This window comes from Saccopteryx leptura, chromosome 5, assembly GCF_036850995.1.
Source record: "Saccopteryx leptura isolate mSacLep1 chromosome 5, mSacLep1_pri_phased_curated, whole genome shotgun sequence".
In the NCBI taxonomy this organism is placed as follows: domain Eukaryota; kingdom Metazoa; phylum Chordata; class Mammalia; order Chiroptera; family Emballonuridae; genus Saccopteryx; species Saccopteryx leptura.
Window position 1 is genome coordinate 185,398,794 of NC_089507.1, and position 17,954 is coordinate 185,416,747.

At 44.2% G+C, this 17,954-nt stretch overlaps 1 protein-coding gene across 3 annotated transcripts in view; it reads right to left on the bottom strand.

The window, feature by feature from the left end:
- Positions 1-6,221: 6,221 nt before the first annotated feature.
- The window catches only part of NDUFAF5 (NADH:ubiquinone oxidoreductase complex assembly factor 5), a 46,935-nt gene continuing 35,202 nt past the window's right edge, over positions 6,222-17,954 (bottom strand). For 2 of the 3 annotated variants that reach the window (XM_066387119.1, XM_066387120.1), the window contains 4 exons: positions 16,229-16,289; positions 6,913-6,996; positions 6,498-6,580; positions 6,222-6,332 (listed from right to left, as the gene is read on the bottom strand). In XM_066387119.1, the coding sequence (XP_066243216.1) occupies positions 6,240-6,332; positions 6,498-6,580; positions 6,913-6,996; positions 16,229-16,289 (321 nt within the window). In that variant the 3' untranslated portion in view covers positions 6,222-6,239. Of the gene's footprint in view, positions 6,333-6,497; positions 6,581-6,912; positions 6,997-8,980; positions 9,268-9,424; positions 9,522-16,228; positions 16,290-17,954 lie in introns of those variants that run through there. The other variant, XR_010751728.1, reaches the window with a different exon arrangement.

Consider the following 17,954-nt stretch of genomic DNA (forward strand, 5'->3'; position numbering starts at 1 on the left):
TCCCTCTTCCCTTTCTCTCTTTCTTTCCCTCCCACAGCCAGTGGCTCAATTGGTTCAAGAGGGGCCACTGAGAATAGGTCAGTTGGTCCAAGTGCATCAGCCTCAGGTGCTAAAAATAGCTTGGTTGATTAAAGCACTGGCCCAAGATGCGGGTTGAAAGAAAGAAAAAAAGAAAGGAAGGAAAAAAAGAAGGGAGGGAGGGAGGGAGAGAGGAAGGGAGGAAGGGAGGAAGGGAGGGAGGGAGGGAGGGAGGGAGGGAGAGAGGGAGGGAGGGAGGGAGGGAGGGAAGGAAGGAAGGAAGGAAGGAAGGAAGGAAGGAAGGAAGGAAGGAAGGAAGGAAGGAAGGAATAAATTACCATTTGTAAAGATCTAAGTTCTTAGACAAGGAACTCTCTTCACCAGGTGGTCTAGGGGTGAAGGACAAAGGGTTTATCCTCCTAGTATTCATTCATTCATTCACTCATCCATTCATTCACCATGTTTCCCCAAGAGCCTAGGCAGTGCAAGCCCTTGTCGCTGTGTATAGTTGCCTTTTATTAAGTAAAAATTGCTATGGGTAAGCATTTAGGACAGTGTCAGGTCCACAGGAAGCACTCTGGATTATCTATTACTACCTTATTTCAGTATTTCTAAAATTTCTTTCCAAATTTTACCATTTCCAAAATTAGGATACACTTGAAATGAATAGCACTTAGATTTGAAGAAATCTGTGTTATTATTTGTTCTGTTCCACTTGACAGGAGGCCCTGTAAAGGCCCAGGCTCTTTGCTCATTCCACCCCAGCACCATGCTGAGACCTCACAGTGCCCTGTGAATTGCAGAAAGGAAGAAGCCTTCCCCAAGGGCACCCTCACCCCACCGCACACAGACTGCATGCCATCTCTCCCCTCTGAAGTCCTGAGGCACTCTGGTCAGACCCCTTTTCTGGCTTAGCTCATATTCTATACTGAACTACAGTGTATGGCCTGTGTTACCCACACCACTGAAATAAAGGCAGGGTCCCTATGGCAACAGTTAACCAAAGGAAGAAGGTGGAAATTTTGTTTGTAAAAGCCCCTTAGGTACTTGGAAGACAGACCTGTGGCCTCCTTTGCGACTGAGCACCAAACCTGTAATTCTCCAGATGAAACTCGGGAAGTCAGAGAGATGGCATCTGCCTCAGCCTTTGGAATCACCTGAGTCCCAGTCCCCGCCCTTCCCTCTATTTCTAGTGTTCTTTCAGCGAGAGAGCCGGTGAGTCTGTGGGATTCTCCTCCCCGACCTCCCCCTCTCCATCTAAGTGCAAGCACAGTTTAGACTGGGACTGCTCCTGCTTACCGTGGTAGGGCTGGCCCTGACAGAACAAGAACCGGCATCTGAGCATATGCATGGGATCCCAAAGGAGGTGTCTGGACATTGGATGGCTGCATTTGCCACTTGGGAAGTGCAGGCCATATACCTCGCCTTGTTTCAGCCACAGCTAGCAAAGCAGGATCAGCGCTGGCTTTTCAAAAGCCTTTAACTGTTTCCACAGCATTATGCACATCTGAGAGTCTGGTAACAAGTGCTGTGTCAACAGCCCCTTGGGATAATGAGCTGTCAGCCACTCCTCCACAGCTCAGACAGGGAAATTGACCAGGAGACCAGGCACTTGTTCAGCTCACTGGATTCTTAAGGTCAGAGTGTCCTCAGATTCTCCGGTCTCATTTTAGACTAGCCCCAGTCAGGTTTCCAGAAAACTGATCCTAGTATTCTAGGAAGTGAAATCTGAGGCTTACTAAATGTACCATGGGAGGTCACTTCCATTTTGAGATACCATGCACTCAAACCTCAAAATCAGAGTCTCTCAGGTCCAGTTTTCCTTTGAACAAGTGTAATACAGTAGTTTATGTTCACTTGACATAATTTCAAATATGCGAGCTATGTTCTATACTTAAAGAAACAACTTGGTATATTCTGGGCACCCAACTTTTCCCACAGAGAGCAAATTAGTTATATATTGGTGTGTTAACAAACACATCACTGCAAACATAAACATTTATTCTCTCTCAGTTTCTGCAGATCAGACATTTGGGAGTGGTACATCTGGGTGATTCTGGCTCAGGGTCTCTCATGGGTTGCCATCAAGGTGTCAAGGGGACCACAGTCCTCTCATAGATGGGGAGGGGAGCTCTGCTTCAGCGATGGCGCCTCGCCCCCGATTCCCCTCCGCTGTGCTGCTACACTGCCCTCACAGTGCAACATCTGGCTTCCCCTCAGCGAGTGATCCCCGCAGAGCAAGGAGGAAGCCATGCCTTTTGTGACCATAAGTGACACACTTTCACTTCCATACTTTTCGGAAGGGTAGCACTAAATTCAGCCCATCCTCAAAGGGAGGACAAGGAAGCTCCACCTTTTAGAGAGAAGCACATTAAAAAAAAATTGTGGATAAATTTTAGAACGACCACAGATACCAAAGCATTATTTACTTATCTGTCAACAACTTAACAGTGCCCTCTGCACCTTCCATTATTTTCAAATTAATTTTTTAAACCAACAAGATAAATATCTGTCAAGTATCCAGGCAGAGAATTCAAGCATATCAATTTCTGGAAGGGCAGGTCCACTTATATAAGTTTCCTAAAGATAAACTTCACATTATTGACAACAATGTAACACCCCACCTCCCACCCCCAAAAGATTATAACATCTCTTCTTGGGCAAGAGAGGCTAAAATAACTTATAAAGAAATAATCATCACTGCACCAAGTATCCTTCTTTTTCCCAGTTATCAATTAATATTCATTTCTTTCCTACACAGAAGCTAATTCATAGTACTTTTCTTCCCTCTTTACTTAAGGGATATTAACCGAGTATAAAAACTGTACACATCTTCAACTGGGTTCCACCTGGTGGATAAAAATGGTACTAGGGGTTTGAAAAACAAAACTCGCTTCATAGCTACTTCATGCATTAATTAACTCTTCTATTAATATAAGTGTAACTTTTTACAACAGGGGTCCCCAAACTTTTTACACAGGGGGCCAGTTCACTGTCCCTCAGACCGTTGGAGGACCAGACTATAAAAAAAACTATGAACAAATCCCTATGCACACTGCACATATCTTATTTTAAAGTAAAAAAACAAAACGGGAACAAATACAATATTTAAAATAAAGAACAAGTAAATTTAAATCAACAAACTGACCAGTATTTCAATGGGAACTATGGGCCTGCTTTTGGCTAATGAGATGGTCAATGTGCTCCTCTCACTGACCACCAAAGAAAGAGGTGCACCTTCCGGAAGTGCAGCAGGGGCCGGATAAATGGCCTCAGGGGGCCGCATGCAGCCTGCGGGGCGTAGTTTGGGGACCCCTGTTTTACAATCATATCATATAATGGATGCCTATGATCTCAGCAAATCCTGCAAAAGTTATTTCCATAAAGCAAACAACCTTGCTCACAAACATCAAGTTCCATGTATACTGCCACCTCTGGAATTCTCCTGGCCAATAATCTGAAATATTAAAGACCAGAAAATAATGCAAAAAGTCTCCCAGTAGCCAACAGATGTTCCAGTGTGCACAGAGGGAAGCTCTGAGACTGACAATGCATTTTCCTTCAAAGAGGAGTCTTTCCAGACCTTGTTTCTCCTTCCTGCCCACATGCTATCTATAGAAACCTTTCTGCTCCCCTTCCATTCTGAGCTCACAGCAGGTCAGAAAGAACAGGAAGAAGTGACCCAAGAACGTTCACTTTTGTATTGAGACTGACAACTGTAGGTAAATACGTGTTGGAAAACAGACACACACAAAAAACCATATAATTCTTGGAGCCAGTCAGTGTAGATATAAGCAAAGCAGTACAACGTGAGTTTGTGACAATAACTGCGGAGCTATAAAGAAATGATTATGGTCCACACACTGGGTAAGAATGTAACATATTTTGGAAACATTTTGATAAGAACTTTTTAAAAGTTTTGTTGCTTAAAAGGATAAATTCAGAAGAATGAATTTCTTGAAGGTTCTAAACAATTAAAGCTTGATACTTCAAGCTGACATAACTTAAAAGTAACTTTACTACTGTTACATTAAAATAACTAACTTTACTATCACTCATGTTAAAACAATACCTGTCCTCAATTAATTGTGTTAATTTTTCTTTCCTTTATTTTTAAAACCAATAGAGCTTATTTTTGAAATAGCCCAGTATAGATTCCTCCCCAGCCCCATCCACTGTCCACATAGTCACTGTTAGCAAGAAATAAAGAAAAGTAATATCCTTGGTAAAAACTTTACAATGTATATAGGAAGGTAAAAAATAAAAAGTACAAGTCTCCCTCCCAGTTCCTGCCCACCACCTGCACCCGACAGACATTCAAACCCAGTGACACACAGACACACCGAGTTCCTGTCCCTTTCCTCAGCAGTCATCACTTATGTCTGCATTCTTCACAATATTAATGCCTAAAATACCTCTTTCAGGAGACACAGACGACATGAAATTTACCTGTCCCTCAGTCAGCAGTCTGTGCTTCAATCCGTACACTTCTTTTCATTGTGGTTCTCTTCTCCCTTAAATTCTGAAAATTAAACTTAAAATAAAAAAAAAGCTTCCCCAAACTGTACCACCTAGGTATTCTTATCTTTTGTGTTAAAAATAGAATAGCTACTAAGAGTATCCTAACCTCTAATATTGATAAATTTCCTTACTGAAGACAGCAAGAATAGTAATTTTGTTCTTATAAAACTTTGGGTTTTAACTGTAACTTAGTCTTCCAAAGGGTGTTTTTCCCATAATTTAATTCAATTTGAATGTAGTGGAGTATCTATGAGTACTACGCTGTGTGCAGGGTAAGGCACAGCCCCACGTAGAGAGAGCCTGGAGCTGTGGTGGAGCTGGGGGGTGGGGGGTGGGCAGAGGGGAGCAGCAGGCAGAGAGAAGCAGGTGCCATAATGACCTGTGTGAGGCTAGAGAAGAGGGGGGACCACGCTGTGACAAGACGAGGGCCTCGCATTGCTCCCCATGGACATGAGAACAAGCTCAGCGCTCCCTGTGTGCGTCCCAGCCTCCGCCCCGCGTCCGATGCCACCTTCTTCCCCTCACTGAGCGGTCTGAGCTCGGGTGCTCCCTGTGTGCGTCCCAGCCTCCGCCCTGCGTCCGATGCCACCTTCTTCCCCTCACTGAGCGGTCTGAGCTCGGGTGCTCCCTGTGTGCGTCCCAGCCTCCGCCCTGCGTCCGATGCCACCTTCTTCCCCTCACTGAGCGATCTGAGCTCAGGTGCCTCCAGAGAACTCTAGTCACTCATAGTGGGCTCTATTAGAACAACAGCGCCGATGTCCTGAGAGGACAAAGGAGAAGCACACGACAAACAGCCCTTTCCGTCGCTGCGCAGATGGTTTTGTGTGTGATTTTGCCTCCTTAACTGTCCTCACCCAGATTCTGGAGGTAAAAAGAAACTAAGATGAGAATTCTGAAGCTTTCAAAAAAGTGAGGAGGGATCCAATAAAGATACACACTCTTCTGAGGTAAAAAAAAAAACTTCTTACCAGCTCTGGAGAGGTACATAAACTTCTGTTTTCTTCATGACAAAGAGGACTGTGTGACAAATAGTTTTGGCTTAAGTTTCTTACAATAGACATAGTCTTTTTATTCTGAGTCTTTTTTTAAAGATTTTATTCATTTTAGAGAGGACAGAAAGAAGGAGGGCAGAGCAGGAAGCATCAACTCCCATACGTGCCTTGACCAGGCAAGTCTGGGGTTTTGAACTGGCGACCTCAGTGTTCCAGGTCAATGCTTTATCCACTGCACCACCACTGGTCAGGCTCTCTATTTATTCTAAATGAACCAGAACTCTAGAGAATCTACCAGTTTGTCCTTCCCCTCGTGCCCATTGGCATGGTCCTCTTAGAGAAATAACAGAAGATCAGAAGGAGAAAGAGGTACAAAATGTCAGCATGTGTGATGTTGTCCCAACAGCTCAGCAATTTTAATATGTGAACATATTTTTGGATTTTTCAGAGAAATATCATCTTGCTTTTGGGCAGACTCTGCAAATCAGGCACTCAACTCACCAGAAAATAGTATCTACATGAAAACAGAAACCACGTGAAACTGAAATGGTTACTAAATACAGTATACTATAAGGTTATTCTAATTATTTGAAATCTCTTAGTAAATAGATAATATATTGCTTCTTGCTCCGAAATGTAGTAATTTTAGATGTGCAAGTTAACGATCTCTGATGAACAATCCGGACTACATTGACACTGAATAAATATTTATTGTGATTTTTTCCCCTGTGACATAAGATTGTGTATTTTTCCTAGCTCTCCAAATGACGCCGTTGCAGAACCTCTTTCTGCTGGTCGTGCCTGAAAGTAAAATGATAAAGATTAAAGACATTAGAAATAGATAAATATAGAGTCCTAATAAAACACTTTAATGCTGTCTTATATTTTAAAAAATCTCCCACCCTACATAATAAACAATACAAGCAAGTGGAACATAAATCAACTAAGAAGAGTGACTTGTCTTACCTGTGAATCATGGTATTTCCATCCTATCATGTAATAGATTTGATATGTGGCAGGTACTGAACCATCCTCATTTTTGTACATTTCTAGAAAGACAAGTAGTGGTTAAAATATGAAAAAAAAAATGCTTGTAGGAGAAATAATCTGCTCAATAAAAGTACTGCCCTCCAAAGAAGAATGGATCTTAAGACACTCGCAGGATTCTGAAAATGCCTCCTCTGAAAATCCTCAGCACCTGAGAAGCGGACGTTATGGGAACACTGAGGACTGTCTGGAAAGGGGGTATGGAGCTACGTGATCTGTGCAGTGCAGGAAGGTGCCTTAAAGGACAGGAAGAAGCACTGGTGATGTTAAGGGATGACGCTGACAGGGCACGAGCTCTGAGCGAGTCATGGGCAGCAGGTGGTGGCCCCCTTACCTCTGTACACGGCTGCCGCTGCCAGCATCGTGTCTCGGTGCAGGAGGGCTTTTCTGTTCCAAGCACAGTTACTCTCACCCATACCTAAAAACACAGCCACACACCCCAGGCATTGTGAGATAACACAGCAAATACCCTGAGCAGCTCAATCAATAGCGAGTTTTAACCTTCTCTCATCCAATAGCACACCATTCTCTAACAGTCAGGTAAAATAACCAGAAAACCTCATTTTCGTCTCACAATGCAGTGAGGCTTCCAGACATTAAAACAAGTGAAGAAGGCTAGCCCCATAAGCAAGCACACTTTACTTGCCAGCAATGGTCTACAGCAGGGGTCCCCAAACTTTTTACACAGGGGGCCAGTTCACTGTCCCTCAGACCATTGGAGGGCCGGACTATAAAGAAAACTATGAACAAATCCCTATGCACACTGCACATATCTTATTTTAAAGTAAAAAAAAACAGAACGGGAATAAATACAATATTTTAAATAAAGAACAAGTAAATTTAAATCAACAAACTGACCAGTATTTCAATGGGAACTATGCTCCTCTCACTGACCACCAATGAAAGAGGTGCCCCTTCCGGAAGTGTGGCGGGGGCCGGATAAATGGCCTCAGGGGGCCGCATGTGGCCCGCGGGCCGTAGTTTGGGGACCCCTGGTCTACAGCGAGCCAGTTGGGCAAAAAAGCAAGTGGAGTGGCCCTCCAGGTGGTCATCTGGGGTGAGTGCCTTTCCAAGGATGCCACACTTTATGGCCCTTTTAGCTGCTCTACAAAGGAGGACAGGACACGCTACAATGCCTCGCTCCTTCTAAGACATAAATGTACTATGATCATGAAACTTGGAAAAGGGTTTTGAGACTCATTAGAAATACCAAAGCTAATGCGTGTTCAGACTTTACGATACTTGACTGATCCCAGATTAGGAAAGAGTAAGGTGCATTCTTTTCAGGGGCCCTTTCCTTAATGTTTTAAAATTTATTTTTAGGTTTCTTTCTTTTAAGTTGATAGCTAAAAGCTAGGGTTAATATTATTCTAGTGTTTATTAAAGATTAGTGCTGATATTTGATTTTTCTCCATGCATCTACTTAAACAAAATTACTTCAAAAGGCCGTATTTTAAACTAGTCCTCAAAATTAAAAGAATTTTAAAAGTAAAAATCCTTTATATTTATTCTCTATACACTATATGACCAAAAAATGTTTCTTGGTTTTGTTTTTCTACTTTCACAAAAGAAACCAATAAACTCAGTATCAATGTTCTTTATTAGTTTAAAGATAATAATCTCCCAAATTTTCAATAGTCTTATTGAAAACAATCAACAAATTAGCTGTAATAAAACCTGCCTGGCCTGTGGTGGCGCAGTGGATAAAGGGTCAACCTGGAATGCGAGGTCACCGGTTTGAAACCCCGGGCTTGCCGGTCAAGGCACATATGAGAAGCAACTACTATGAGTTGATGCTTCCCATATCCCCTCCAATTTCCTCTCTCTCTCTCTAAAAAAAAAAACCACACACACACACACAAAAAACCCCCTACAATTCTAAAAGGGTCCTATTATTCCCTAAAATAATAACAACCCAGATTCATGAAGAACAGAGAAACAAACCAGTAGATTCATCGTCACGAAGAAGAAAACAGTGGGTCTTATTCTTGCTGTCATGAAGCCGCTAAATGACCTCAGAACAGCTCTGGGCGTCTAAGGTAGCCAGACCAGGTGATTGCTAAGGCTTCTAATGCTAACATGTTAGACCCACTATATAACCTAATATCTAAACATCCTCCTACATAGTCAGTTTCAACCACATCAAGAGATGGGAGGTAAACTGGGACTCACATTGAAGAGTCTGTTGCTGATGATGGCTGTAGTGCTTCCATTTCTGCTACCTTCTCATTGCCATGACTGGCTGACACTTAGGCAACAGACAGCACCAGTGAAAAACAGGTGTAATTTTTTTACTGTAAATACTTAACACATTTCTATAAAATGCCTTCTAAATAACTGTTAATAGGATAGACTGATTAAGATTACTAGGCATAATGCTTTTTCTGATAAATTCAAGAGCACACACAGCACTGTCGGTCTGCTGCTGGGGCTCCCACCATGCCTCACAAGGGAGTCACAGCCTCCCCGAATGTCGCTTCTCCTCGCAGAAGCACTGTGTTGGTTGCAAAGAGTCTAGACTTCGGGATCACGATCCCAGTTCTGACCCTCCTGTAACCTGGGTCGAAGTCATTTAACTTCTATTAAACTCAGTCTTGTGATCTTCAAATTGGAATGACAGCACTCCAGAATGCATTCTAATGGACCTCCACTGAAGACCACTTGGGCAATGCATCTGGGGACTTCTGACCTTTGAGATAACAGAAAAATCCAGAAGGTGACTGTTTAAGACTTTCACAGTGTTTTTAAGGATGAGTTCAACTATTCATCTAAAAAAATTTAATTTATTCTGGTTTATTAGGAACAATACTGAGTATTGTCTTAAAATAATAAACAATTGAACTTACCTTAAAACTACTGTGAAAGCCTCCAAAACTTTGCATGCACTCATCGCTGATACACAACTTGTTCTGTAAAATTAGGTCAACATTCTCGACTTTTTCTCTGTGAATTAATAATAATGGCAGCTTAAATGAGAAACATCACTACTATGAAGAAAAAAGTATAATGCAATGTAAAATACCAAAAAGCAATTTCAAAGGAGCTCCATCTTCCAGTCAGCAAGACTGCACACCTGGAGTCTCCCAAGCTTCCCCTCCTCCATTCATCCCCTAGACACTCTTCCTCCTTTGTTAGCCTCTGACCTGTCAGCAGGAGAGTGGTCAAGACTTCAGGGTGAGTAGCCCTGGTCAGTTGGCTCAGTGGTAGAGTGTCAGCCTGGCGTGTGGATGTCCCAGGTTCAATTTCCGGTCAGGGCACACAAGAGAAGCAACCATCTACTTCTCCACCCCTCCCCCCTCACCTGTCTCTCTCTCTTTTCCCCTCCTCCCCCCTCCTGCAGCCATGGCTCGACTGGAGCAAGCTGGCCCCAGGTGCTGAGGATGGCTCCATGCCCTCCACTTCAGGTGCTAAAATAGCGCACTTGCTGAGCTATGGAGGAACAGCCCGAGATGGGCAGAGCATTGCCCGGTAGGGGGATAGCCGGGATGATGCTGGTTGGGGCACATGCAGGAGTCTGTTGCTCTGCCTCCCCGATTCTCACTTAAGAAAAATTTTAAAAATAATAACAAACAAACAAATAAATAAATAAAAGATTTCAGGGGGAGTCAGGCTGCTACATTAGGTTTAAATCCTGGCTCTACCACTTACTACATCACCATGAGCAAGTTACTTCTCTCTGTGCCTCACTTTCCTCATGCATAACAAGAGGTTAGTTATGCTAACTCTTATCTTATGTTCCTCATAGAATATGCTCATATTCAATGCTGCAGGGTGAGCCCTCTAACACACTGATCTGACTGTCCCTTCTCTGTACAAAATTCTCCCAGGACACCACCACCAGGCTCAGCGATAAACTCTAGAAGCCCCTGATGGGCTGTCCTGCATCGAGTTCCCTCATCGCCCCATTCTACACTGTCAGGCAATGCTGACTCACTGTTCAGTCCCTTCACTAGGGAAGCGTGTCCCCTCTTACATCTCTGTAACTCTACACAGGCCGCTTCCCTGGCTCGAATGCAATGCCCACCCCCACCCCAAACCTGCACCCACCCCCCCATTCTCCTGGCAAGCTCATTCTAGCTCAGGTGCTGCCTCTTATGCAAAAGCATCCCTGACTCCCTAAGAAGATTGAGGGGCTTTTTCTCATTTCTCCCTGTAGTATTGTAAAAAATAATGATCTCATTTACAGCTAAATACAGGTGTCTATCTCTGTGTCTCTACTGGGGCATAAGCTCCGTGAGGTCAGGAACTACGTGTTGCCATCATTGGCTCAGTGGTTGGCACATGGCAGATGCTCAATAAAGGTAAGTGAATGAATATAAAATCTACAAGTTAATGTTTATATCCACTTTGTTAAATATCACTTTACAAGTTACCTTTAAATAATTCTTCCTCATCCTCGTAAGGATCAGAAACATCTAAGACTAAAACACAGGATTTGTGTAAAAGATATTACAGTAAAAATAAGAGCACTGGCAAAGGTAAATAAAAGGCAATGATTCCTCAAAATAATGAACCATTTAAAAGCAGGTTAACAACTAGGAGGGGGCAGAAGGCCACTTCTAGTGACTAAAAGTGTTCTAACCTGCATTTGGATGGTGGTTAAAAACACAAGCAGCAGCACACTGCAGATTAGTGCCCTTTACTGAACATCTATCTAACTTCAATTAAAACACACACACATACACACACACACACACACACGCGGGATCAGGCAGTGGTACAGTGGATAGACTGTCAACCTGGGATGCTGAGGTTCGAAACCCCAGGTTGCTGGCTTGAGCACAGGGTCACTGGCTTGATTATGGGATCATAGACATGGTCACTGGCTTGAGCCCAAGGTTGCTGGCTTGAGCAAGGGGTCACTGGCTCAGCTAGAGCCCCCTGGTCAAGGCACATATGAGAAAGCAATCAATGAACAACTAAAGTGCCACAACAATAAGTTGATGCTTCCCATCTCCCTCCCTTCCTGTCTGTCCCTCTGTCTCTCTCAAAACAAAAACAAAAACACACAGATCAAGTATGTGGTACGGAACTCTGGATTCAATTAACCACGGCAGACTCAGTGTGGCCACGACAAGACAATTCCCCTGTCTCAATATGGCCTCTGTAACATGAGGATCTCAGAGGGGATCTCACATACCTGCCCCCGGCATAGAGTAAATACTGCATTTCCAAATCAGTGGGCAGCCATCTTTCAAGGGATAGGTCTAATTTCTAGTCTCTTTTCTTTGTTGGAATGAGTCAGGAGCACAGCATTTACAGAAAAGCAAAAGTCAATGTTGTATTTGAAAAGTATTTTTATCTTCACAGTCTGAGTGATCTGTGACCAGCTCACGGCCACTTCACGAGCTGTCAGGTGACGGGCTCTGTGATCACACCACGGCAGTGCTCAGGAGAGAGAGTGTGATTTCTGTTGGCTGCCTGTCACCCTGGGGCCCACACTAAGGCTTCCAAGCCCTATATTAAATTACAAAGAATAAAGAGGGATGACAATTGCAAGTTTCCAGCTACACATCTCTCCCCTCATAATTCTCATAGGAGGCCGGACAGTGGGTGAAGTTGACCTGTTCCAAATGGACAGCTACGCAGAGCAGTGGAATCGGGGAAGCGAATCCAGCTCATGGACAAGAAGGCAAGAGCTGGGCACCTAGCTCTCCCGGGGGGGTGGGGGGGGGAGGAGCTCTCTTCAGGCCTCATTTTCTCACTTGTGCTGCAGATGAAGTGCTTCCCAGAGGGCCACGGAGAGAAGCCAGCACAATGATGCTCACAAAAACTATAAACCTATAAACAAAGTACTTGTGCTTATAACCCTCTGGCTTTAAACCATCCTTAGGTTTTCAGGATCCAGTCTAAGGCTCACTTGGTGAGTGCGGGTCAGTCTCTCAGAACCACCTTCAACCTGTTTGGCTTCCTCTACGTCAAACTGTTTGTGCCATTTGTGTGACAACAAAGTCAAACCTCACAAACCCTCCCCGAGGTGAGCGAGGCCGTCCTGAGAAAACCACCTTCCCAGCAGCCTCTGTGGTAGATGTGTGTTTCTGCCTCCCTTACTGCTTTCATGAGTGGGGGCAGCGTCTGTGTCCTTGCGTCTGCTCAAAGCCTCGTCCAGGCCATGGCTTCTCTACCGTGTTAACGACCCTTGCCCTGCTGAGATGCACATGTGTGGCCGTCACCCTCTCTGCCTCCTGCTCACTGCCAGACACCGGGCTCCCCGGCCCTCCTTCCACTCATCAAAGGGTTTGCCATCTGGTTCAGTTTCCTCTGCACCCCAAGTCCCGCCTCCACCACAGGTGACTTAATAACCAACTGTCAAGCACCAAGGCCTCTAAGACCTTTTAATCTCCTCACCACAAGTGGACTTCTCCATCACACCTACAACACGTTTCAAATCAAGTCAAATGCCCCATTTTCTGACCATCTGCTCCTGTCCTTCCAGCATGCTCAGGAATTTCACCCATAACCACTCTGACTGCCGCGGGACACTGTGCACGTCTCCTCTGCTCTTCCCCATCCTCACCTTGTGCTTTTTTTTCTAATTCCCTTTCCTTCCAGCTTACAGTCTTTAGTCTACTATTTCAATTACACTCTTAGAATGTTTTGTAAACTTTTTCAAATATAACAAACATCCAATGTTATTTTATATTGGTTTCAAATATACAGCATCGTGACCAAACAGTTATGTATATTGCTCACAAAAATTAGGAGATATTTTATCGCTTCATATGAATTTTTATGAGCAGTACAGTTTTAAGAAGTGATCCTGCGATAATTCTAGTACCTACCTGGCATCACACATAGTTACTACAATGCTACTCAGTACATTCCCTAAGCTGTACTTTACATCCCTGTAACTACTTGTAACCACCAGTCTGTTCTTCTTAAAGGTGTAATTCCTTCACCTTCTTCACCCAGCCCCCACCCCTCTCAGAATTACCTTTCTCTTTGTCTTTCTGTAACTCTCCAGTAGCAAAGCCCCAACCCAAACTAACTTAACTATCTAGCTGTTTTGTGCCTGGTGTTGAAGAAAGTTACAGGTGTGTTTGATCAACTTCAAACACACCCTTCAAATTCTATAACTTTGCCTGATCAATTCACCTTCCTATTCTCTACAATGACTATTTCAAATGATCTCCACTCAACTCTCAAACCTCTGACCCCTTCCTTCTCAGTCTGACCCTACTTCCCGTTTGACAAATATAATAGATCCAGTAGATGGGAACTTATTGCTATGAAACATGAATGCCTATGGCCCCTGGAATGACCACCCTCCTTCTGTTTATGTCTGCCCCCTATCCAAGGTCAGTCTTACCCCAGCCTTTGCATCTCCACCTCCTCAAGTACCTGACACACCAATATCCCTCCTCTCTCTTCTAGATTCACTTCTGTGGGAACACTCAGATTCTTCCAATCAGCAGTTCAACAAATTCAAGCCTTAAGACAAAAGAAAATAAGAAACCTCACCCCATGTCCTAGTCTTCTGTTTCCCTCTGACACCTGTACCCTTGCCACCCTCTGCTTCTTTTGCACAGATTTCTTGAGAGAATCGCAGACACCTGCTGTCCTCACATGCACTTGGTCCTCAGCCTCCCCCACTACTTCTCCTCCTGCCACTCCGACAGCAGAGCTCTCACTGTAGCATCCACCGGGTCAAGAACAAACGTCGGAGACTTTCAGGAGTATAGATGTAACTTTATTGGCCAGTTTTACCTGCGCAGGGGCAAATTCCCGAGGTGTCCAGAGACACCGTGCTCACAAGGAGCTACAGATGGGAATTGCACCTAGTGCTCACAGCTAAATCTTTTTATAAGCTAAGCAAGCAAGCCTAATACAGAAGCAGATGTGGCGGTAACCTATTTGCTAAGGGGGCTGCACATAGCATAGCAACAGGGGCTGGGGTCTAGCTCATTGGCGAATTCCAAACCTAAACTTCTGATAAGGGTCTTTTAACCAATAGAATGCAAACGTTTGTCTCTTTTTCCTTTTTTTTTCTTCTCTCTCAGCTTCCCAGAGTCCCTATCTGTCTCTGCTTCTTGAATGACCTTGGGCATGTTACTCCTAACAGAACAGGAGCAGGACCTGCCTGTAACCCTTAAGTTCCCTGTTCCATTAGTGCTTTGCTTATTTTCTGATCTTCTCTTGGTCCTTACATCACCACGGTCACCATGACCTTCTTCTCCTGATTCTAACAAACCTACTTTTCAGTCCATACCTCGCTTCTCCAAGAATTTGATGCTTCTGAGGGTTCCTTTTGTTTTAAACTTTTTAGGTTCTCTCTGTTTTGAACCTCCCCTTGTTCTGGACAACACCGTTTGTGGTTTCTCCTTAGCTCCTTGCCAGCTGTTCCTTCTCGGTCTCTCTGCTGGCCCATCCCTTCATGCCATCACCACTTGGTGGATTCTGAAGGGCTCAGCGTCAGGCCACCTTCTCTTCTCACTCATACTCTCACCCTGGGCAGCTGCTTCAAACACCACCGGTCCACAAGTGAGTCACAGTCTTTCAATCCGCATACCCAACCACCTACCTGACATCCCCTCTCAGATAGTGCAAAACCACTTCACACCCAACATACCCAAATATGAACTCAAGAACCGTCCCTGCCCACAAGGGTCTTCCACCGCATCCAGACGAGCACCAGCTATCGGTTATGTGAGCTAAAACAGTCAGCAGCTATGTTTGAAACGTCACTCTCCTTCGCCAGTCCACATGCAATCCATCAGCAAGAACCGTCATATTCACTTTCTAAGTATTTCTAGAATCCATTCACTTCTCTCCACCGCCACTGCCACCACCTTAGTCCAAACTAACATCACGTCTCACAGAGCTTTACTGCAATATGTCTCCCTACTACTATAGTTTATCGGCCAATCCATTTTTTTCAAAATATAAATCTGACACCTGAGCCTCCTTCCTCAAAGGGCATTTTAAGATAAACACAAATCATCTTAACAAAAACTGTAAGACCCCACTGCATGGTCTCTGGTACCCATTTACCCACCAATTTAATCACTGAACTCTTCTTATTACTACCTGTATTCTAGCCAAAACATCCTTCCTTCAGTACTTGCCACGCGCTTTCTTGTAAGAGGGCCTTTGCACATGATATTCTCCCAATCTGAGACACACTTCCGTCCCCTCTTCACCTAGTTAACTCACTTTCATTTTTTTTATAGCATAATCACAAGACTTTGTTGACTCTCTCAGACCAGGACCTATCCCTTTGACAAACCCCAGTTCTATACTAACCCCAACTACCTGCTTTCCTGAGCCTGGGCCCGAGCTCCCACCTGTTGCTGAAGTCACGGATGTGTTCTATGAGCCTCACATGCACCATTCGAGAAAGTCCTGCTAGCCTTCTGTAGGTAGGCACAGCACTGTGTGCCTGCTTCATAGTACTTACCACAATTCTAATCTAGCATTTATCGCGTGGCATGCCTGATGTCTGCCTCATCCATTCTACAGCATCAGCTCCACAGACAACCTGCTTTCTTCCCAAGGTATCCCTAGGGCACAGCCCCAGTGCTTGCCAGAGTGCTAGCTCTCAAAATATGACTCTCTATGCTCTGGGATGATGCTCTAGCTAACCAAGGTATCCGTCCGGGGCTAAAATATGACTCTCAAATGGAGTTTGAAAATGCTTCAAAGTGCCTTACCTTGTAAATCTTCCATCAATTCAAACATTCCAGGATAGTTAACCTGAATTTCATCAGTGTCCTATTTAAAAAGAAAAAAAAAATATTCATTTGACATTCATCACAAGAAAACCCGAGACTCTAAAGGAAGCTGTGGAGGTTACCCAGACCAATCTCCCATGGGAAGCAGGAATCCTTTTTACAATACTCTTCACAGATATTATCTGGCTCATGCTTGATGTATGATGATTTCATATTGCAGAATAAATACTTGCCATTTTAAGAGAACTCTTTCTAAACTCCATTAATTGGTTCTAGCTCTTTCTCTGAGAACAACACAGAATAAGCCTATTCTTTACTCTGCAAAGCGTTACCCTATTCTTCAAATCTAAAACTCTGCCAGGATGCTGTAGAAGGAGGATTTTCCCACCCCAAAATGTGTCTCTTTGCCTGACCTGTGGTGGCGCAGTGGATAAAGTGTCGACCTGGAAATGCTGAGGTCGCCAATTCGAAACCCTGGGCCTGCCTGGTCAAGGCACATATGGGAGTTGATACTTCCAGCTCCTCCCTACCTTCTCTCTCTGTCTCTCTGTCCTCTCTCTCTCCCTCCCTCTCTCTCTCTCTCCTTTCTCTCTCCTCTCTAAAATGAATAAATAAAATTTAAAAAAAATTAAAAGAAAAAAAAAAGAAATCTTTTAAAAAAAAAGTGTCTCTTTGGCACAAGGATTATTTTAGGCTACTTAAAAAAAAAGTCTCCAGGACAGCTTTATCTCTTAATGGCCTAAACTAGCTTTGATAAAGGGCCTGGTCCAGGAAAAATGCTATCGCCCAGGGACAGCGACACAGATATGGGCTTGGTGTGGGAGGGACAAAGACCCTTCTGTGTCCCAATGCCTCTGCTTGGCACAGCAAACACCCATTTACCAAGCATCTGTCTTGCCGTCTCCGTGAAAACTGCCTTCCTCTCCTCTGAGGTCCCAGAATGCTGCCCCTTCTCTTCAGTTCCGACTGGCATGTCAGCCCATGTGCCTGACTGTGGGCCCCATCTTCTTTTGGAGCTTCTGCACGCTGGAAATTAAATTTGATTTTCTCCCTTCAATCTGCCTTCTGTCAATCTAATAATTCTGAGATCAGCCAGAAAAACCTGGAATAGAGGAGAAATTTTTCCTTCCCAATAACACCATAAATTTTTTTTTGGGGGGGGAAGGGTTAATTTTCTAGACAAAATTAATAGAACCTTCCACGTTCTCACTACATTTCTCTGCACACAGTCAATACCAATCTCTCTCTAAAGTGTGGCTCCCGGAATCAAGCCAGACAGGCTCATCTCCTAAGACGTTTCCATTCTACTTGTCAGAATGCAGCAACACTGCACGGGCTCCCTCAGGAGAGGGCGCACTGCAGACACACACAGTTTATTTCTCAACCAAACACTGGGGCAATGATGCCCCCTCCTTTATGGAGCTTGACAGAGGAGGTTACTGTTGGTACAGTGGCCATGACTCCTGATGCTCCCAAATATCCAAGTGCTCCTTGTCACCTGCCAGCCCCAGACAGGCATTTCCTCTGACCAAAGAAAAGGGGGAGGGGGCAAGGTAGTAAAGAGTGACTGAGCCTCTTCCAGGCCATCTTTCCTCTGGTGACCTTAGAAGATGCAAAGGCCAGAAAGCACAAGCACAAGACGGGGACAGGCTGCCCAGCCAGCTGCGATGTGGTAAAATGTCATGCGAACCACTGAGATGCAGAA